The sequence below is a fragment of the Electrona antarctica genome (genome assembly GCF_951216825.1).
Source record: "Electrona antarctica genome assembly, chromosome: 14".
In the NCBI taxonomy this organism is placed as follows: Eukaryota; Metazoa; Chordata; class Actinopteri; order Myctophiformes; family Myctophidae; genus Electrona; species Electrona antarctica.
Window position 1 is genome coordinate 28,427,239 of NC_136795.1, and position 22,756 is coordinate 28,449,994.

Genomic DNA, 22,756 nt, shown 5'->3' on the forward strand with positions numbered 1-22,756 from the left:
GAACCAAAGCCAAAAGCGACCAGAAGGAATAGGAAATGTAATACTTTAATAATGGCAATCTTACACTTTAAAGGCATAAAAATCAGGGGTACTGTGGTCAAATAAATGAATGCTTTGGAATATATTATATTTTCATGACCAGATAAATTACAACTTTCAACATCAATATTATATACAACATAGTCAGAAGTACAATTTAAGACAAAACGTAGTCAAATACTGTACATAAAAGTAAATATACTCTATAATTCTCATTTCTCAGGCCTGCAGAGTTACACAAAAAATGCAACAAAAGTTGAAGTTCACTTTAAGCATGGCAAATATGTAAGACAACACATCAAACGGCAGTCATGTGTGTCATGCTTCCATTTGAAAGCACCCAATGAGCATTTCACAGCCACTTCGACACTGGCTGGAAAATAGGCTAAACTGTTGGCAAAACAAACTCCGTGCTTTGACATTCTGTGGTCTTGAGGTCTTCACCAACACCATTGTTTGCGTTATGCGTTTATGAATATTCAAAAATTCCTCATCCAACTCCCGTCTTCTGTAGTCATGTCTCTACCCCAGCCATCCACATGACATGACACTTATCTAGATCGGCTGTGCATGGAACTAGCATTGTATGATGGTCCTAATGAGTCAAGTTGAACACAGTGGTGTTTACTGTGGAACCAGCAGATATGAATAAAAGAAAAGTTGCCAAGTGTAGTCTTCAGTCAACAAGCGTCCTCTCTCTACATCCTCTGGATCTCAAACAAGCGCACGTCGGTGTCATACCAGATGGGAGGGTCCACGTTCCTATAAAACATAGAAACAGACCTCAGGATAATCAAGAGAATCAGTAGTTATTTAATTTGTCACTCGTACAGGTACAAACTACAAACAGCATCGACTGTACAAAAAACATTACAACAAGATAATAAAAGAAGTAGTAATACTGGATGTATTGAAGTAAAAAATGGCAATAGCAATGGTATTTGGAAAACAAAATCTCCCCTCCAGGGGGTACCTGGGCCAAAAACATTTGAGAACCCCTGCAATGTATTTATAGGTGCAAATCACTCACCGCAAGTAGACGACACCCCACATGTAGGTACGGAACCACATGGCGGTGCCCGCGTTGGCCTGATACTTTCTGATGAGGATTGGATGAGGAACTGGTAGAAGACCGACAAGTGTGCCATGCTGGAGAAACTTGAGAATCTCCGACTCGTCTGTCAAACCCCTGGAAGAAATGTAACGAAATATTGGAATCACCACTGGTTCTCAAAGCGGTGTCCGGGGACCCCCAGGAATCGAATGGACCCTTACGGGTCTGTAACTCAGAATGTACAAATTTATGGAAATTTAAATTTTAAATGGCTTCTGAATTGGTACCAGATTTTGAGAGTGGAACGAACAATTGGATTCCGTGTATATCCAGAGGGGTTGGTTGGAATAGGAGCAGTAAGTAGAGCTGACAATGAGGATGAGGTGCATGATTTTGATTCAAACTTACACCAAAGCGGATTTGCTGATGCATACCAGTATGAAATCTTATGAATGTGTGCAGCCCAATAATACAGTTGGAAATTTGGCAATGACAACCCTCCATTGAATTTGCATCTTTGAAGTAAAGATTTTCGAATCCTGGGTGCTTTACCATTCCATAGGAATTTAGAGATCGAGAATGTACAAATTTATAGTTAAATTACTTAAATTAACACTTATGAGTAGATTGGGGATACAATACCAGAGATACAAATCATACCAGAGATACAAATCATATCAATTACGTGGCCTAATGCATATCAAACGGGGAGTCCTTGAAACGAAAAGAAAAACAATTTTGAGGTACTTTTACTTTACTAGAGTATATTTTCAATAATTTTACTTAGGCTGAGCTCACACCTTTAATGCAATTCTCGTGCTCGTTGGATGCTTGTTGTGTTGTGTCATGGCCGCCCAATGTATTTCCAATGGAGGTCACATGGTTTGACACAACATTGTGTTGTGTGAGGGGGAGGGGTGTTTCGACTGCGCCCCTCCCCCTCACACAACACAATGTTGTGTCAAACCATGTGACCTCCATTGGAAATACATTGGTCGGCCATGACACAACACAACATTCATCCAACGAGCACAGAGCATTGCATTAACCGTGTGAGTGCACCCTTAATCTCAAACAACCCATGTCCTTACTTGTCGATGCAGATCTTCTCCACTTGGGGCACTAGTACTTGCAGCAAGCGCATTATTGTCTGCAGGGGAAGTTTGCACTTCCAGGAGAGAACCTAGATAGCACAGAGTAGGACCATTAAGCTATCAATAAAACATGCAGCAGAATGTCTGAACTGATGGACAAAAGATCAAAGTGATACTAACCCAGTCTTGTGTGGGAGCCCAATACGATACTGAAGATGCACTTGACAAACGTCTTCTGTCCATTTCAGCCTCGGTGTAGAAAACATCCTTGAATGGAAAAGGCCATTTGCTTATAAAGGATCCATCTCTTACTCTCTTTCCCTCTCATTATCTCTCTCTCTCTCTGTCTCACACACACACACACACACACACACACACACACACACACACACACACACACACACACACACACACACACACACACACACACACACACACACACACACACACACACACACACACACACACACACACACACACACACACACACACAGTAAAGTCAATTACCTCATTCTCTCTTCCTGAATTTGATTCTGTGTCACTTGCCCCGGCATTGGCACTTTGGTCTGGGCGGGGTCTGTGCAGGGAGTTTATCTTGGGAATGGACACCATGGTCCCATCCTCCGACACCTGAGATTTCTCCGTCAGCTTATCAATGCCTGCAGGTGACCACAACAACCCACACATTCACCAGGGAAACCATGATAAAGGTCCCTTGAATGTGTTGTTCACATGCTACGTATGTGACATTCAAACAGAATATTGAATTCAGTCTCACCAAAATCAAGGATAAACATAAACCATATCTCCACCAGCTATATACTGTACAGTAAATTAATGAGCAGAATGAGCAACCCTGTGTATAGGAGTCATGTGTGTACCTGGGATAGCAACCAGACTGGTCTTCAGTGTACCAGGCTCTGCAGGCACAGCGGGGCGGGAACCCTCCATGGAGACCGTCTCCTGGGAGCTGGTGCGTGAAATGATGTCCGGTGACTTCTTCTTCCGCTGTAAGGCCTTTTGGATGGAGGCAGGGTCCGACGGCAGGTTGGCCAGCTGATGGAACACGTTGCGTTTGCGGATGATGGCATACACTAGGCTGCAGTTTCCTGGTCACATGGATGAAGAAAAAATAATCCAATGAAATGCTGGAACACATTGTGTTTACGGATGATGCATACACTAGGCTGCAGTTTCCTGGTTACATGGATGAAGTAAAAACAATCCAATGAAATGCGTGCATATGCTCTATGCAGGAGCGGTCCGTCAGGGGAAGCTGTAGCCTGGCTTGGCCAGACACATAGCGTGGATTCACTGACGCCTCTTCTCTGGTATCATAATCGGGGAGGAAGCCAGGCTAGGGGAGCTGGGGGTACGGCCGTTCCCCGGCCTCCAGGGACTCCAGGGGCATGGAGTTCCAGCTGTCACGAATCATGATCACACATTCACAGATCATATGTTTACTTGGACACACTCTGCAAGCTCTGCCGATTGGCACGAGCAGCAGGCAGCGGGCCCATTCAAAGCATTAACGCAGGGTGCTACAGTAAAAATGTCTATCTACGTCCTGTAAGGAGACTTTGAAATAAAACTAGTGTTGACTAATCATTACAAGTGGCTCTTATTTTGAAGAGGAAGAGGGAGTCAGTTTTGGTTGTAGCCAAGCTGCCATGACATCAGCAAGTGAACAAGTAGTAAACAAGAACCCACGTGGATTAAACACAAGCTTTTAGCCAATGTTCATATATTTACGATATGAAAAATATGTGACTTAAACAACAGGCTGCCCAAAAGAACATGAACAGGTAGGCTACAGTACTGTTACTGTCACTGTCTGCAAGGATATGTTATTATTAAATTGAAGTTCACTTAGCCTGCGTAATTATATCATGCCCTTTAATAGTGCTTGTACATGGAACTGTTTGGCCGCCGTGCCAATTCTTTTAGTTCATTAGTTGAAGTGGGTCCGCTGTGCACTGTGGTGCTGAATGGTTTGAATTTGTGTGAGAGAAAGCTGCAGTAGCAGTGTCTGTATCTATAAATTAATTTCACAACCTCAGGTACAGGAGTCAGCAATGAATGCTGTTTTTACACACTATTATAATGTTCTTATTTTGATCATAAGACCGACATTACTGAATATGTCAAGTTTCCAGGTTTTCTTCAGAATATGTATGACACTAATTTACTATGACAGTATGTATGGCACATTAGGAGTCCACTAGGACAGTGGTCTTATTTTCAAGGACCCACATACAGTAACTCTGAGATTGTACAAATGGAAATCAATGGACCCGCAAGTATCTAACCGTTTATACAGTGTGTATACCGATATATACAATATATTATTTGTATTTTTTTTCTTTTCTTTTTTTTTGCCTAGTACTGCATATTTGTATGTCATTAATGTTCTGATGACTTGAAAATGGAGGAACAACTCTTATTGCATGCATAACCAGGTAGGGCACGCGTGCATTCTCGACTTGCGTAGTCCCCGAGCCAGGCACCGGTCTAGTTCTATGCAATTACACAACAGTACTCTTGATTGCAAAGACACTTTGTGCCACAGCATACTATGCCAACTTCCTCTCACCATCAAACTGGTACTGAATAATGTTGTTGAAAGCCTCCAGTAGAAAAAACACCAAGTGGTGGTTCTGGGCTGCAGAGAATAGGAACCAGTTGGTAGAGAATGCCTCCAGCAGGTGGAGCAGTTTGTTAGCTGCCACCATAGATAGGCTCTTCAGATAGGGAGACACTGTGAAAGAGAGGCACAAATGTGTAAACGGAAAATCATGGTGACTCTTTATACCAAGCTGTAAAGATTTGATATTGAAAACAATATACGTGGACAAAGCCAGTGTCACTCACCGTTTACAATAATGGTGAGCAGGCAGTCAAACAGAGGCTGCAGACGTTGGTGCCCGCTGGTAATAATTTTATGGAACACCTAAGAGACAAAAATAAGCATCTAACTTAGACTAAAATGTTTCTTTAGTACTGGGTAAACACTTGGAACATTCTTTATTCAAGATGGTTCCAAAGTCCCTCTTGGGTCTTACCACTATGAGGAGGTCAGCGTGGGTCCCAGTAAACACTGGGATGTCCATAGGTACATGGATGGAATAGGGCTTGTTCAGACGCACGCCGAAGTTCCTTTCGCCGCTCAGCAACAACAAAATGAACACACCGATATGCATGAGTCCAACACGAGCTGCAGACAAGACAAATACGTGTCAGTAGTCTCGAGGAGAGGGCACGTATATTAATTTGTATAGTGTAGTCTTCTTGATAAAGAGGGCATCTGTTGATGACATTGATGACGATACTTACACTGGTCCGCCCTAGCATCATTCAGGTAGAAGAGTATAGGCACCAGGATGTCCAGTACATCACTGCTCTTCAGGACAAAGAACAGGAACTTCTGCCATGGGAGAACAGAGTATTGAATAGTAATGAATACAGTGACGGTCAATAGCTGTTTATTTTTTTATTTATTTTTTAATAATAATTATATATATCTGTAATCAAATCCCAGAAATGGAGAGTTACCCAACCTTATTGAAATCGCAGAGCTTCCAGAAAAGCACCAGTAGCTCTTGGTGAAACTGGATCTTCTTAGTTGAGTTGGGCAGGTATGTCTGAGTCAAGGGGTTTGTCAGCAGACGAGCCAGTCCCTTCAGAACAAAGTCATAGTCCTGCCAAGCACAGGCATAACAGTTACTTTGGGTAAGAGGAGTGCAAACGGAAGGTAGGTGTGTGTGTGCGTGCACGTGTGCGTGTGCGTGTGCGTGTGCGTGCGTGCGTGCGTGCGTGCGTGCGTGCGCGTAAGAAACCTTGCTTCTCCATAATCCTTTAGTTTAGTTTTTTCACAAATTGCCCGATTTTATACTGCGTTGTAGATGCCCAAAAATAGTTGGGCATCTACAAGCTCACAACGTGTCACATTGTGTTGTGGAGCTTGTAGACCTGTTATTTGTTTTTGTTTTCACCTACAGTATAATGATATAACATCTGGTTGAAAACAGTTATAGTCTCTCTGTGGGTTTTATAAAGTATTAACCACGACCTGTATCTAAATAATAAACATTGGACCCCCCCCACATTTCCTGAAAAGCAACCATTTTGGACATTTCCCCACGACTAACAGCTATACTGGGAGAGAATATGAAAAACTCACCTCCTCTCTGTGAATTCTTGATAAATAATTCACAAACAGGTTATCAGGGCCAGAAGACTGTGGAGAAATGAGATTTAAACTTTTATGAAAATAAACTGTTGTTGTTCGTCAACTGTTGATATTTTTCACTAATAGGGTACCACATCTGAATTTGTCCCTTTCTGGTGTCCCGGGTGACTTACTTCCTGTTCATCCATGCTGGAAGGGGAAGGGGGACGGTGAGCTGCCCCTCCTCCCTCATGCTCTAATGTGACAATGAGGATCTGCACAGCTTGTTCCACCAGCTGCTCCCGGTAGTCAGAGAAGAGCAGGTGGTTGTATGGTATGCCGTAGCCCACTGGGTCATAGCCACACACCACGTTGAGCAACGACGTAAACAGCGGCAGGGCGTGCCTGGAAGTCGAGACAAACAAATAAAACACCCTCACCCCCTCATTACGTCTTGTGCGCCTGTGTGTGTTTGTATGTATGCCTCTCACCTATTTTCTGTGGAGCAGAAGAAAGTAACCCAGGGGTTTAGTATGTTGTTGTCCGATGAGGGTGGCAGGTACATAGCCTCAGAGAAGCATGTCAGTAACAATCTCAGCAACTCTGTCCTGGTAACGAGAAAAGACAAAATAAAACACAATGAGATTTTGGTCTTATTTTGAAGTCAAAATAAGAGAATACTGTCCACACTGTTTGACTCACCTATTGAGGTCGTGGATGTAATTGAGCGGAGGAGACTGCGCAAAGCCCACCCCTGCCTCCCAGATGTACTCGCAGCTGTCTATAGACTGCATGTCTTCCACCGAGTCCTGCAGAGGCACCATAACATTTGGATTGTTGATTGTTAGACAGAGACTTCATTCATATTCTTCAGTTATTTCACTTTCGATAACAAACACATGTTTTCTCGTAAATGTTATATTTTTTTAGAGCAAAGAATATGATATCTCATTATAGTATGATATGAGGCAAAATGATAAATCTTTTCTGAAGAGCAAACACTGCTTCATTCTGATATAAGAGTATACAAAAGTAGTGTCTTGTCAAGTCTTGTCAAGTCCTGTCAAGTCTTTCCATTTCCATTTCTGAAAAGTGTGTGACAAAGTGTTCCTCATTGGCCTGGCATTCGCTGAGTTCACGTTCTACAATCTCTCCTCAGACAAACTTGGATGACAGGTTAGGTGGGGACCTTTTACAGCAGGAAACAGTGAACTAATTATCTCTTGTTCCCCATCAGAATAACCTTTTTGAAGTGGTACAGAGCCACAACACCATACTAAACAATATGCCAAAGAGTCAGAATGTAATGTCTTGATGACTCAGAACGTATTATTTGCAGTGGATGTAGTGATGAAACAAAACAAAACAGTAAACATCGTGGGCTGAATGAGAGGTCACCAGATGGACTCACAGGGCCTCTCTTGTGGCTGTGCACAGTGAAGTCGGGGCAGAAGAGCAGGTCAGCCACAGCCAGGAGCAGGGACTCTGCCAGCGGGCGAGCTCCATCATCATCATCCATCTCATCTGCCTGCGAGGGAGACAAAAAGGTGGCACACGATTAACATTCAAATTACCTCGTCATATCCACTAAGACATCTACAATAATACCCTTACTTTAAAATACAAAAAAATCTTTCATGTGGTTGGACGGAGGTCTTACAGTATTCAAAGTAATTCAATCTCCTCGTAGAGGTTGATATACTTCTCAGTTTAGTGTGCAGTGAAAGGGGGAAGATCCCACACTGCTGGAATGAGGAAACCAAGAACTGAAATCAGCAAAGGATCCGCATTCATTGAATGAGGAAACAGTTCATTAACTTGGTCTGACACCTGAGACTTACACTGAGAATATGAAGGGAGCAAACTGGTGGTTTGTCATGACTCGTCATTGTCGCCAATTGACTACAATTCATTGTATACTTTTTCTAAAGCAATCCGTGGTTTTGTGTTTTCCAGGAAGCTATTGGATTCTATTCATTTGACTAGTTACACAAAATGTCAAATGTCATTGCATTTTAATTCATTTGAAAAGTCTAGCCAGACAGAAATAGGCCCTTGAGAAATGAATGTTTTTGTCTCCACCAGCCGAAGGCATGGGGAGAGTACTGTATGTTTTGCACTCTGTCCGTGCAATCTGGTGTCCCTATTTTGGACATGTTTTATGGGACATTTTTACATTTTCTTACAAATATTTCAAAATATGTGGTTAACCAACACTGACACAATTATTCAGTTAACATTTTAGCGATATATGCGAAATCTAAAACTAAAGCCTAAAATGAAAGCCTACACTAAAGTGGTATACGGTATGTTCATGTATGAGAAGTTGGGAATACACAATGGCATCAGTATGGTCCTTTGATGACATGAGTGCCCATTATACAGTAGATGCTTGCAACATTGTAAATTAAAAACATTTGGAGAGGTGAACAAATCATTGTCAACATCCTGACAGCTATTTACACGTCTAGCTAATTTAACCACGTATATACAGGTTAACCAGGGTCCCCAAGACCTCTATACTTCCCACTGAGCAATTTTCGGCTTTTAGACGTCTAAATGACCGTCTAAAAACTGGGGTGAAAATAGTCTAAAAATGAAAGTTTTTTAGCAGTCTAGGCTTAGATTAGACGTTGAAACAGACGGTCTACATTTAGACCTTGATTAGCCAGGCTAATCAAGGTCTAAATGTAGACCGTCTATATATGGACGTTGAAACAAAGTTTTTTAGCCTAGACTGCTAAAAAAATTTTTTAGACTATTTTCACCCCAGTTTTTAGACCATTTTTTTTAGCCATTTAGACGTCTATTAGACTACAAAAATTCTCAGTGGGTTGGTACGCTCCTTTTTTCCTTCTACATCAAATCACTTTGCCGAAAAATCTACAACACGTGGTGAGCTTGTAGATCTGCTGTTATTATCTCCAGCTGTTCAACAATAACATCAACAATAATAACAATGGATTCTAATTTTGTAATTCCAAAATCGACTATAGGAATCTCTGAATCTAATCTCTGTTAAAGCAGCCTTTTCTTTAACATGGAGCAAACACCTTCCCAGAGGGTGCAGTTGGTTGATCTGCAGTGAAAATACGTCCCTAGCCGCCCGCCTGTGATGATAGATTACATGACTTATAACTTATAACAGCCAACCACAGTGTTGTCCTTCATACCGTAACCGTGCACACTCACCCCAGCCCTCCCTGCACCGGGCACAGTAGACCAGAAGAAACCCCTCCAGTCTTGGTCCTCAAAGATGTAGGGCAAGATGCGGGTCAGCATGCGGGTGCAATTCAGCACCACCTGCTTCTCCTTTTCTGAGGGGCATCCAGACTCTGCCCCCTGGACCAGCCTCTCCACCGCCTGCACACACACACACACACACACACACACACACACACACACACACACACACACACACACACACACACACACACACACACACACACACACACACACACACACACACACACACACACACACACACACACACACACACACACACACACACACACACACACACACACACACACACACACACACACACACACACACACACACACACACACGTTTGGGTGAGTGGTTCAAGGTTTTACTATTGAATAATTATGCTGACAAAATCCACAGCAAACTGGAGACCATGTCTGAAGGACACAAAAACTCGTGAACCAGCTTCCATCCTCCTCCATTTCTCATTAGAGAGACCCCACCCTTCCCCCCCACCTCCCTATGTGTTTTGTTTCTGATAGGAAGCAGGGCGCTGGTGAGAGGAAGGGAAGGGAAGCGTGGCTGTTCTGCCTTTTTCCTATTTGTGAGAGCGGTAGCGGTACAGTAGGTAGGCACTGGATTTCCTGACAGAAATCTCTGCCAGGCTCTAACAGGATGGGGGAGGTTTTACATAACACTTATTCTGACTGTGACTACTGTATACTGAATGCCTAGCAACAAAGCTTTTCTTTACTTTTATGACATATATCACTTGAAATCAATCATCATGTGAAATTGCTTAAATCAATACACGTCATTTGCACACACACACACACACACACACACACACACACACACACACACACACACACACACACACACACACACACACACACACACACACACACACACACACACACACACACACACACACACACACACACACACACACACACACACACACACACACACACACACACACACACACACACACACACACTTCCAAAAAGGAACCAGAAGAAACGTAAAACATACCACCCCCCCCCCCCCCCCCCCAACGGATTGTGATGTGTACCTTATAGCAGAGCGTTGCCAAGTTTGAGGGGGACTCCTCTCGGACGGCTCTTATCTCTGCCGCTGGCACCAGTGCAAAAACATCCTGCACAGTGGTGGCGGTGTCTGCCCAGAACTGGTCCCAGAAGGCATCGTCTGTGGCCTCCACTGGCTGGACGAAAACGCTTTTGCTGTTATTTACCATCATGTTACATTTCAAGTGAATGGAATTTGAGCTAAAACATCTTAACACATTTTCAAAGGGAGTAAAGGGAAGATTTTTTTAAATAAACTGTACAGATTTGGGCTGTCCTAAAATAAATGAGTCTACTAAGGCCTTGTTCAGACTGGCAGTCCAAATAAATCTGATTTCCTGCCCAGATTAGAGTGGCATTGGCTTTATGCTGTCTGAACATGAAACATTGGATTTGGGCTGCCAGCGTAAACCTAAATACGGTAGTCATAGGAATTTATCAAACTAAATTGATTTAAGCCGCACATCTGTAAAATTGTGTTTGCCAAATAAAATCATGTATTCCTAACAAAGTCTTGGTTGTCTAAGACCAAACCGACCAAATAATTGATTATTTGACAACTCTAATACATAGTCTCTCTACAGTATAGGCCTAGCTACTTGGATATCATTTTACAAGCGGAAAAGAACATCCAGGGAGTGAGACATGCACTGTAAAATACTGAGTGTTAATGTATCCACTTGTAACTCCGATTTGGTTCAAATGTGTACACTCTCAGAGTTAGATTAACACAGAGGATTTTACTGTGTGCCACTGCCTAATGACAATGCAAACACCACTGTCGCAAAATTGCTTGCTCAGGGTGGGATCTCTGTCTGTTCTTTGCTCTTGTCTACATGTCTTGAGACAACTTGTTGGGATTTGATACTTTAATAAAATTGAATTGATCATCAAGCTATAGACGACGATCAGTAGTGTAATGTAACTAAGTACATACATACTCAAGTACTGTACAATGTTGAGGTATTTATTATTATTTATTCTTTATTTATTTTACTTTTACTTCTACCTTTTTTTACTTAAACTCCAGTACTCCACTACATAATTACTCCACTACATAATTATATGAATTGGTCATTTTAGTTACTACTACTTTTTAGATTTGGATTAGGCCTATTACAAAACACACTATTGACACGCTCTGCACATTCAAGGGTGCGTTCGGAAATGCGCACCCGCCTATTAGTTTGCATTGCACAGTGCGCTCAGTGCGCTATTTCCGAATGCGCCCCAAGACTAGGTTAAAAACCTTTCTCTACGACAAAGCCTATAGCTAGACTTGTCTTTTGATTGATTGATTGAAGAATTTATTAACAGTTTGCAGAATTACAGTACATTTCAAGCACAAACTCAATACAAAGGCTGTTAACTGTGAGTGGACGACCCAATTAAGCATTACACTTGTTTCCAATAGGGTCCACCATGTTCAAATCATCAAAACATTTAGAGACGTACAAATAGACACTTCTATAGACAGAACAGGAATTCATCATAAAGGAGGTAAAAAGGGAAAAGAAACATATACAGTGAGGGGGAAAAAAAGGGGTGGGCGGTGGGGGGGATTCACGTTCAGCTCCGTTAAATTGTTTGTTTTCCTTGGAGGAGCTGCGTTGGGTCCCCAAGTCGGCTCCGTGGCCGTACCTTGAGTTGGCTGTGTGGCCGTGACCGTCTCTTGTGTTGTCCTTGCGTTGGGTCCCCAATTCGGCTCAGTGGCCATACCTTGAGTTGGCTGTGTGGCCGCGACCGTCTCTTGTGTTGTCCTTGCGTTCGTGTTTGAGGGATTCCGATTTTACAGGGGCCAGTTTCGAATTGCAGCCGTCCGTAGGTGCCCTTTGAGAGCGGTTTTGAAAGAGTCAAGGGATTCGCATGTCTTAATGACAGTTGGTAGGGCGTTCCACATTTTGGTGGCATAGGAGCGAAAAGAATTTAGTCCCTTGTTTGTGCCGAATCTGGGTTGTACATGGTTCGTTGCACTCCCTCTGGTGTTGTGGGTGTGGACTTCGTTAACATTAAGGAAGTATCTAGACAGGTACATGGGTATCTTGGTGGTGTATCGAATCTTGTGGACCAGACCCATTGCAAGATGCTGTACTCTGTCGTCGACCCTAAGCCATTCCAGCCTGTCGAAGTGGGCAGGGGTGAGGTGGGTTCGGGGGGCTAGGTCAAGTAGGAGCCTGACCAGTTTGTTTTGGGAAGTCTGGAGCCTGGTTTTAAGGGCCTTTGAGGTGCTGTGGTACCAGGAGGTGCATGCATAGTCAAAGAAACCCTGTACAAGGGCTCCTGTTAAGGTCTTCAAGGTGTTTTTGTTGACCAGTGAGGAGATCCTGTAAAGGAATCTTGTTCTATGGTTGACCTTTTTGATTACGTTGGCGGCCATTTTATCACCGGAAAGATTAGCCTCCAGGATGGAACCTAGGTAGGTAATTTCGTCTTTACGTGTGATAACATTGTCACCCACTTTAACCAAGAAGCCATTTGCCTTGCTGAGATTACTATTAGAGCCAAAGAGAATGGATTCAGTTTTTCCCAGGTGTAAAGATAGTTTGTTATCAGCGAGCCAGGTGCAGATTCTACCGAGTTCAGAGCTGAGGGCATTTTCAACCTGCAGTTTGTCCCTGTCCGAGACCAGCAGTGCTGAGTCATCTGCGAACAGGAACAAGTTGCAGTCACAAGCTGAAGTCATGTCGTTTACATATATTAGGAACAGTAGAGGCCCTAGTATGCTTCCTTGTGGAACGCCACAGCTCACTGGGAGGGGGGGGGGACAGTGTTCCGTTCACTTCCACCATCTGTTCTCTCCCCTCCAGGTAGGATTGCATCCAGCTCACTGATGTGCTATCGAAACCAATTGCTTTTAGCTTGTTAACCAGTATGGAGTGGTTCACGGTGTCAAAAGCCTTTTGGAGGTCCAGCATGACCATGCCGCAGTATTTGCCAACGTCCACCTCTTGTTTGATGTGGTCGCTCAAATAGAGAAGGCATGTGTCAGTGGAGTGGGATGTTCTGAAGCCAGATTGGAACTCGTACAATAATTTATTAGTGGCAAGATACTTTTCAACCTGTTCATAGACTATTTTTTCCATCACTTTCGAGATGGAACTAAGAATAGAAATAGGGCGGTAGTTGCCGGGGTCTAATTTACTCCCTTTCTTGTGCAAGGGGGTTACTTTGGCCAGTTTGAAATCTTGGGGGACCTGTCCCTGTTTGATGGAGAGGTTTACTATGTGGGTGATGATTGGAGCTATAGAGATGGCTGAGTCTCTGAGAAATTTGGAGGGAATGTTGTCATGGCCTGTGGCCTTGTGGGGTTGGAGGGCACTCAGTTTCTTAATTACCTCATCAGTTGTTACCATAACTAGTTTAAAATCGTCTTTACAAACACCTAGGTTTCTGTAGAAGGTTGTAATGTGCTCTACACCAAAGAGCCCAGAGTGGGAGGGCAGTTTGTTAACCAGAGTTGTTGCTATGTTTGTAAAGAAGATATTCAAGTAGTTGGCCACATCAAGGTTGTCAGTGATGAGAGTGTTGTCCGATTTGATGTTTATGTTTGAAAACCTGGTTTTTAGTTTCTGACCATAGCCTAGTTGATTGTTTAGTAGCTTCCAGAGCCCATGACGATTGTTTTTGTTTTCCTGTGCTTTATCATTGATGAAGTTACTTTTAGCTGATTTGGTCATGGCAGTTACACTGTTTCTTAGCTTGATTCGTTGGGTATTTAGGTTGTTCAAACGAGCTTGGCGAACACTGTCGAAGCGCTTGGCTAGCTTTGACTTGCATTTTAGAAATTCAGAGCATTTTTTGTCTCTGGCTTTCATTGCAGCCAGTATGTCCGAATTCATCCATGGTTCCGAGCGGGTTTTGCCCCTGGTGGTTCTCAAAGGAGCCATGTTGTTCAGTACTGATGTACTCGGTCACCCGACAAAGTAAAAAGGGTGAGAACTGAGTAAGGGGAACCTCCCACCAAACCCCGCACCTGTGTTGTGCGTCTGTTAAATGCCAAAATCGTACATTGTTTGTGTGGGTTTGTCTCCCAGCAGTGCTTGTAATAAACACTGTATAGGCTCCAGTAAGGCCTGCCACTAACTCAACATCCGGGGAGCCACTCCCCGGAGTCTCTTTTCGTCTTCCACTTCGCAGTTCCGTGGACCTCTAATATGAATCCCCAACTGACTGCCGAGTGTGACCGTGGACCAGGCCTCTTCATGGAGCCCATCAGAAGTGTGACCGTGGACCTGGCCTCCTCACAGAGCACGACCTGGACCAGACGTGGACCAGTCCCCTTCACGGAGCCCACCAAATTGTGACCGTGGACCCGGCCTCCTCACAGTACACGACCATGGACTGCTATCATATTATTACACCACTACATTATATCCTAATATTCTCATACATTATATATTATTATTATCCGACAACATTGTTATACCATATTATCTTACACTATTTCATTAATTATATTATCCTACACTATTTCATTCATTATTATTGTTATTGCTACTACTTGTATTTGCCTGTATCTCTTTCCCTGTCTATCTCTCTTCTATTCTTTCTTCCTATTCCCCCTCTACCCCCTCCGCCCACCCTAGAGTCCGGTTCTGCCTGGCGTTTCTTCCTAAAGGGGAGTTTTTCGTTAGCATTGTCGCAATATTGCTTGCTCTGGGTGGATCTTTGTTGGTTTGTAAAGTGTCTTGAGACAACTTGTGGTGATTTGACACTTTAATAAAATTTAATTTAAAATGTAACTATTAACCATTCAGCCCTGTATATATTTTGGCCATTTGAAAATTGCAGCTATTTTTGGGCTATTTTCAAAAGATTATTTTAATACATTTTGAACTTGTGAAATGGGACAGTATATCTGATAAGTAAAACATGTGAGTTTCTTCCATCACTGCTAATGACAATGCAAACACACCATCAAGCATAGACACACACACACACACACACACACACACACACACACACACACACACACACACACATACTAATCTCAGCAGAGAACACCTGTCCTGCATCACCAGGCATGCTGATCTCCTGATGTCTTCTACGTCATGTATTGAGCTACGCCATCCTCCCCCATATGTTTATTTTCCATTATGAAACCAAAGAAAGGGCCATGATGTCCCCAGAGGTTTGTGGGTCTATTAGCTCTCTCGCATCTGCATCATACTAGGCCTACTACACAATTCTTCCTTTTCCAAAATCCAACATTATCAAATGCGAAATAGATTTGGCAATGCAGTATAGGCTACGATATCAACATAAATGCGCCAACCAATGGACACGTTTTGTTCATGGATGACACTATCATTTTATAGATTTAGATTTGATATGAAAAGGCATATGTGCGGTTTTTGGTTGTTTTGTGTTTTGTTTTGTTTTTTAGATGTTGAGCGTCTCCTCCTCAGTGATGGTCCTAGTCCGCATCGCAAAACAGCCTGATGCGCTCATCGGTGCGATCTCTACCTATTTTTATTTTATTTTATTCCATAAGATCAACAAATAAGAAATAAATACCTGTGTTTTGGTTGTCAATTGTATCACCGCTTTCCTGAAGTTCAGCTTGGAGTCGGTGTTGCCCATTCTGATTCCCCTTGATTGTTTTTTATTATGATCATTCAGTGCGGGGCCGCTGCCTGCCTGCCTGCCGTCAATCCCTGGTAATCTCCCCTCCTTCCTTCTTTTGCGGAGGCGTTTCTAGCTCGCCATTGGCTGGTTGGTCGGCAGCATCAGCAGCATCACAGGCTGCAAAACTTCCGGCTTCTAAAGATGTCAATCAAGCTGCACCTGTTTTCTGGTCATGTATCCTTTAGTTAGTTACCATTTGTAACTCAAATAATAATACATCTGCAAAAAACTGTCAATCAAGCTGCACTTCACCTATTTTCTGGTCATTTAGGCTACAATTGTAACTCAAATAGGCTAAATCTGCAAAAACTATGAACTATCAATTAACTTTCTCAAATTTCTGTATAGACTATTACTAGTCTATAGCAGACAAATAGCAGCCGAGTTGTGGGCAGTAGCTCATAATATAAGCTATTTATTATTTTTGAATAGTGCATGTTTTTGCAAGCACAGAAAATAATATGAAATCGTTTTTGTTACGATGTAAGCTACAGCGACATCTTGTGGAATAACACTTAAATAACTAGCGGTAGGCTAATGCTTTGATTAGATGCTTTTGTTGCAGAATACAATTTATGGATTGATTATTATACTTTCAGCTTGCCTACCAAATACCAAGGTAACTGTTCCTGTGACACATTGGTTCAGTTCAGTGCCACTGAATCAGGATCAGTGATTTTTAATTTAAACCTATCATTTATAATCCAGGAGAAATCTACAAGATATTAAACAACGTACGTGTTGCACCGTGTCGTGTTGTTTGTACACATTATCTGTACACGTCGGTTCTTTTTTTTTTAACAAGCTATAATGAGCCAGAGCCATATTATACTCTATGGCTCTGCAATGAGCTAATTCCTAATACATAATAATATGTTCATGTACGAACATAATTCAGATGCATGCCTCTAACCCAGATAGAGTAAAACAGAGTTACGACATTGAGGGTGCAGAAAACAGTCCGGTCACGTGGTTCGCCACTGCATCCCGTAAACTTCCAGTTCAGGCAGAAGAGCCGCCATTTGACTGACCCCTTGAAGTGAACGGAGTTGTCGTAACTCTGTCTAATAGTGATGAGCGACTCGTTCACAAGACCCGATTCATTGCCGTGAGCGTGAATCGAATCGCTCACGCCTTGAAATGAATCGGTTCGTGCTTTCGTTCACCCCCCCCCCCGGCACGCACACACACACGGAACGGCGATCGTCGATCGGCTATTGAGCTCAGCTGAGTCTGACACGTTTCTTCTGAGAATTGTAATGAATAGCCTACTACTAACGACTCGAGATGCAAATATGCAGCAGACACAACACTACAACAACAGTATGAATAGGCTATGACTAACGAGATGCAAGTATGCAACATTCTTGGGTGTAGTCATCAGTCATCCAACATTTACCACACAACAGTAGCCTACTATAGTGCAAAACATAAAACCACGTATTTGTATACAAATGGAAGTGTACACTACACTACTTGCTTTTCCCTTTTTACCTCCTTTATGATGATGATTTCCTGTTATTTGGCTATATAGAAGTCTATATTTGTAATGTCTAAATGTTACGATGAATTGAACAAGGTGGACACTCTTGTAAACAAGTGTAATCCTTTATTGGTCGTCCACTCAGTTTTTTTTGTATTGAGTTGTGCTTGAAATGTAGGCTACTGTAATTCTGCAAACTGTTAATAAATACTTCAATCAAATCAATCTGCGTGACCCATATACAGTACAGTGTTTGGCAATGACTTAAGGATGTCTCAAAACAAAAATAACCTCAGTAAATACACTTGTGTTTTCTTGCAACAGTGGAACTAACACACAGTCATCCAACATTTACCACACATTACACAACCGTACTAGTCTAGTGTAAAAAATAAAACCACATATTTTTATACAAATGGAAGTGTACACTACAATACTTGCTTTTCCCTTTTTACCTCATTTGTGATGATGATTTCCTGTTTTTTTGTTGTGTTGTGTTTGCTGTTGTGTTTTGGTTTTAGTTTAACATCTGTTTTACAGTGAGCGTGCTATAATGTCCAATCTGGAATGTGTGGAGTCAAACTAGGGGTTTTTCATGATTCTGAATCCATTGCAATCATCAGTTTTGCACAAAAACAATCCAGGATCAAACTATAGGGTTTGTCATGATTCTGAATCTAAATCCAAACGTTTATTTGGCACAAAAACACAGCCTATTGAGTTGACAGACATTCCATTCCAAATGGCCCTGGCATCAGGGCCATTTGCACTATTCAGTACATGCATAATGCTAATGAATTGCCGATCGTCTGGACCCTTTACAGCAAACCCAATAAATACTGAGCCCAGTACTACATTAACCTCACTTACTCTGTGTGTTACTGACTGTGTGTTAGTTCCACTGTTGCAAGGAGGAACTTGACTTTGCAATTCCAATTTCCAACATGAGTCTATCGAACAGAAAGAGTTCTGTCTGGATTCACTTCAAGGAAGGAGCAGCAGGCTACGCAACATGCACACTATGCAAGAAGAGAATGGCTCTACAACGAACCTTTCCAGGCATCTAAAACTGGTGCATTTGTGTGTCCTTAAGCTGGCGGAAGCAAGAAAGCAAAAACACATCCAGGAAACTAAGGAAAGCTCCAGTGAGAGTGCCTCTTCGCCTCCAGCCAGCACGGAGGTTGATGATGCCAGCCTAGCCAGGCCTGCTGTTGCTACACCAACGAAAGCTTTTCAATCAACCCCGACGAAAGCCTCTCAATCAACCCTCATGAACTTTGTGGCAAGGCCTTTGGATGCAGTGGCGCAGTAAGTTACTCGATGGCTCTGCTCTAACCTCGCGTCACTTTATACTCTAAAGTCACGTCGTACGACGGAGCATATATGATCACGCGCAGTCGCAGTAGCATGTAAACACACACAGCAGCTGCGGACGGCTGAAGTCACTCCACCAGGATAAACCACTACTTCATCCCTGTCACCCACCTCTCTGTCAAACTGTGTTCTTTAGTTTTGTCGCTGAACGGGTAAAATTTGGCCAGTCGTTACTGTGCTATGTTTTGAAAAGGATTGGTGATACTCAGCCTTACCTGACATATTTCTAATGTAACTCGGGCTAGCATTTAGCTAATAATAGCAGCTAACTACTGTGTGCTGTGGGGGGCTACAACACAACGCCCAGGCAGTGTCTGTTGTGTTTCCATCGTCGACTATCCCACAGCTATAACGACGTCTAACGTCTGTTTTAGTAACTGTAGTCCGGTGACAGTATAGTCAGAACGACCAAAATGACTGTTGACTGTTCCTAATCATATTTAGCCGGCTTGCTAGCTATACATCTCCACAGTAACTGACAGAGAAGGAGCTAACGTAGAGGCCGGCGGGCCGGTACCGGGGGCTTCTAGCCGCTTAGGATCCATCATAAATAAGCCTGTTCATGTACATTGATGCCTTTCACATCATCATATGTTGACTGAAAGCAGGTGAGGTTGTCGGCGTCTTTGTAGCATCTCTGATTTTGTATGACACTTGAAATATTGAAATATGGCTGATCCTGTTAGTGTTATCGGGTTTCAGCACTATGCATTTATTACATTACATAAATAGTTGTTATGATCATGATATATAATATATTGCTAGCGTAGTTTGCTAAGATTCAAACAGTTTCAGTGTTTCTTGACATGGTTAAGTGGATGTTTCATCTCTGTCTGAATTATGTATTATTTTCCTCCATGACAGAAAACGGCAGCGTGGTGCTGATGAGGAGGATGGCCAACTGGTGCCCCAAGCTAAGCGGCCGAGCAGAGCTCATCCTCTCTGCCCTGAGCCAGGCCGCGATGCCTGGGACTCCGAGGTACAATTGACCACATGAACTCTAGCATGCCTATTCTGGCCATGTCATAATTAGAAATGTACCGAATCTACGATACCATTTTTTTCTTTCCGAATCCTGATAATGATTCCGATACCCATAACTTGCCAAGCACCGATCCGATGCTTGGTATAGATAGATTGTTTTAAATTACACATAAAAAAGAAAATCTAGAATAGTGGTTCTCAAAGTGGGGTCCAGGGACACTGAGCGTTCCACAGATCTAGGAATATATATATATATATATATATATATATATATATATATATATATATATATAATGTAAATTGTGCAGTAAGAATATAAAACGGTAGTGCAGCATCAATTCAAATTATTACTGTAAATTCAATCTCATGTGATAAAGTAATGGTATGGGAATGGCATAGATCGGCATACTCGCCGATATGATACCAGCATTTTAACAACTCTAGTCATAATAGGAAGATAAATTAATTTGACATTTTCGGCTGCTATTTTCACAATTAGCGTACAACGGTTTGGGTGCTCGAGTTGTCATTATTGTCCTTTCACTATATGCTATAGTAATACCATTGAGTTTGTAGGTGAATTAGGCGTGATTTTTCTAATTAAAAAAAAATCTATACAAAATGTGTAAAGAACTGGGTGTACTCATTAGTTTTCTTATATTCCAGTCATCTAACACTAGCGAGAGCAGTGGAATCCACAGTCCAGACGATGTGGTTGGGAGCTGCAGCAGTCAGTGTGCTGTGGACGGTGTTGGAGGCCACAGTGCTCCTGGACCCTGCAGTCCGCTAGCCCACTCTTTGGAGTCGGCTGACCCCACAGACCTGGTGTCCTACCACCAGATCAACCGCATTCTAAGGGAGGCCCACTTCCAGAGCCTGCAGAGCCGATCCCAGCTCAGGGACACATGATTGCTCCTCACCTCACGGAGTGCCCCTCTGAAGGTCACCAGAGGACTTAAGCACCCAAAGCATGCCTGGACATCCAATGGCGGAGGATGTCTCTCAGCTCTGTTCTCCTCATCTGCAGTTCTTATCTCACAGCTGTTTTCTCTGCATTTTGTGAATGGAGAGACTAGTCCCTTGTCTAGTATCTGAAGTGAGTTCTTCATGAGTACAAAATAAATCAAAGTGATAATCATATTAGCAATAATAATAATAATAATAACTGTGTGATCCGCATTTTTCTGACTTACTTGCTTTCTAACAGTCTGGTTTACATGCTGCTCATTGAGCCTCACATTATGATGAATCACATTTTCCTACAATTGGCTGTTTGAAAACAAAACAGCAAGGGTTTCAGAAATGTACCCGAACAGGCAAACACTATTCTTAGGCCAGTTTATATGACTTGTTTAGTCTCCCCATAGGGTAAAAGGTGTTCACTTATGCTGAATCTGTACTGTATACGAATTAATGTCAGTCTTGAGAAGGATTTGCACATTAGTTACTAATTCCCCAGATTTTATTGAAATGTAATCAAACCTTTTCATCTTTCAAATGAGCATGTATAAAAAATGACTTTTCCCTGACCTTTGAGCTATGACCCGCATGTAGACAGAAGAGGAGTTAAACAACCTTTTTTATGGAGAGAAAACCTTCCCATGGCTTTGTTTGCAATATGACTGGAGCCAATTAAATGCTCTCTTTGCAAGCAAGCCTTTTGATTCCTGCTGGTGCATTGCCATTTGATGGTTGCTGTATGATTGTCCCTCTGCACTGAACATCCAGGTATACAGACCAAGAGGCTGTGCAATGTGCGCATTCTGCCTCCGTTTCTTGAAGTGGGTTAGGAATGATTGCTGACTCCTTACCCCACAGACTCAGCTGTCACTCTTTTGAGGCCGTGTTTGGTGTCAGACAAAGCATATTTGAAAATGTGGTTTATTTTTATGATATATTTTTTGTATTTGGGGTTGACATTTACCTGCCATTGAAGTTTTTGATTATTTTTTGTTTCATTTTGTAAAGTCATACATTTGAAAAATAAACATTGATGTTTTCAAATTCAGTGTTTTCTGTGTGCTCTGTCACCACTTTACATACTGTTGTTCAACTGTCCTTAGCATAGATGCACCATGGTATTGTTAGGATGAATGCCAACGAAAATAAAAGCCTGGGTACAGAGGCTATGGTTAGGATTGTATGCCTATTGTGTAACTGGCCCCTGAGACCTCTGGGCACCTTTTAAATGTATTTACTTTTTAGAGTTTAGATATATTATGTGGGCCATATATGGCTCTGGTTATTATTAGTTAACGCGGGTCTTACTTTGAAGGTCTACCGGAAGTAGCATTCTTAATAAACCTGATTTGATGCTGTGGCAACTGCAGATTTCTTTAAACAAGGGAAACGGCAGTTGTGTGGAAATTGCTTTATTTAATTTCAACACATAGTTTATCTTCAAATACCACACTGTGGCATTGGTCAGGCTCATAATTATATCTATTTGGGTCAGAAGAGGTAAATGGTGTAGTGTTTTACAAAGAACTAAAAAAAGATAATAAGCAGTCTGTGCCAAAATATCTTACAGCTTATTAAAGAACACATTGACTGCCATATATTAATCAATTAATTATTTCGTCCAGGCTGAGGTCTTTCAGCGTCTATTCAAGGGGAAAAAACTACCCCTGGTTTGTG

The 22,756-nt window shown here is 42.3% G+C and overlaps 2 protein-coding genes across 3 annotated transcripts; one reads left to right on the plus strand and one right to left on the minus strand.

The window, feature by feature from the left end:
- Window positions 1–27: 27 nt before the first annotated feature.
- hid1a (HID1 domain containing a) lies at window positions 28–16,347 on the minus strand. The gene is made up of 19 exons (XM_079520663.1): window positions 16,168–16,347; window positions 10,638–10,787; window positions 9,548–9,718; window positions 7,767–7,883; window positions 7,058–7,164; window positions 6,847–6,963; window positions 6,550–6,760; window positions 6,368–6,424; window positions 5,745–5,885; window positions 5,521–5,611; window positions 5,250–5,401; window positions 5,059–5,137; window positions 4,781–4,945; window positions 3,069–3,296; window positions 2,695–2,846; window positions 2,368–2,454; window positions 2,185–2,276; window positions 1,070–1,228; window positions 28–801 (listed from the first exon to the last, which is right to left on the minus strand). Exons 1-19 carry the CDS (start codon window positions 16,231–16,233, stop codon window positions 738–740), a joined length of 2,406 nt encoding a protein of 801 aa, XP_079376789.1. The 5' UTR covers window positions 16,234–16,347; the 3' UTR covers window positions 28–737.
- Window positions 16,348–18,627: 2,280 nt separating this feature from the next.
- On the plus strand, window positions 18,628–22,123 carry LOC306936993 (protein VCF1-like). 2 transcript variants are annotated; one of them, XM_079520664.1, is made up of 3 exons: window positions 18,628–19,069; window positions 20,000–20,114; window positions 20,786–22,123. In XM_079520664.1, the coding sequence occupies exons 1-3, from the start codon at window positions 18,774–18,776 to the stop codon at window positions 21,026–21,028; spliced, it is 654 nt and encodes a 217-aa protein (XP_079376790.1). In that variant the 5' UTR covers window positions 18,628–18,773; the 3' UTR covers window positions 21,029–22,123. The 2 variants fall into 2 exon arrangements, with proteins under 2 accessions (XP_079376790.1, XP_079376791.1); XM_079520665.1 differs by lacking the exon at window positions 18,628–19,069 and adding an exon at window positions 19,167–19,743.
- The last annotated feature ends 633 nt before the right edge of the window (window positions 22,124–22,756 follow it).

Bases quoted from the DNA above. Each gene is read 5' to 3' on its own strand.
- LOC306936993 (XM_079520664.1), top strand. From the start codon at position 18,774: ATGCACACTATGCAAGAAGAGAATGGCTCTACAACGAACCTTTCCAGG. The intron at 19,070-19,999 runs GTAAGTTACTCG...CCTCCATGACAG, and splicing joins CCTTTGGATGCAGTGGCGCA to AAAACGGCAGCGTGGTGCTG. The intron at 20,115-20,785 runs GTACAATTGACC...CTTATATTCCAG, and splicing joins GCGATGCCTGGGACTCCGAG to TCATCTAACACTAGCGAGAG.
- hid1a (XM_079520663.1), bottom strand. From the start codon at position 16,233: ATGGGCAACACCGACTCCAAGCTGAACTTCAGGAAAGCGGTGATACAA. The intron at 10,788-16,167 runs GTATTTATTTCT...GTTTTCGTCCAG, and splicing joins AATTGACAACCAAAACACAG to CCAGTGGAGGCCACAGACGA. The intron at 2,277-2,367 runs GTTAGTATCACT...TGTGCTATCTAG, and splicing joins GGGCTCCCACACAAGACTGG to GTTCTCTCCTGGAAGTGCAA.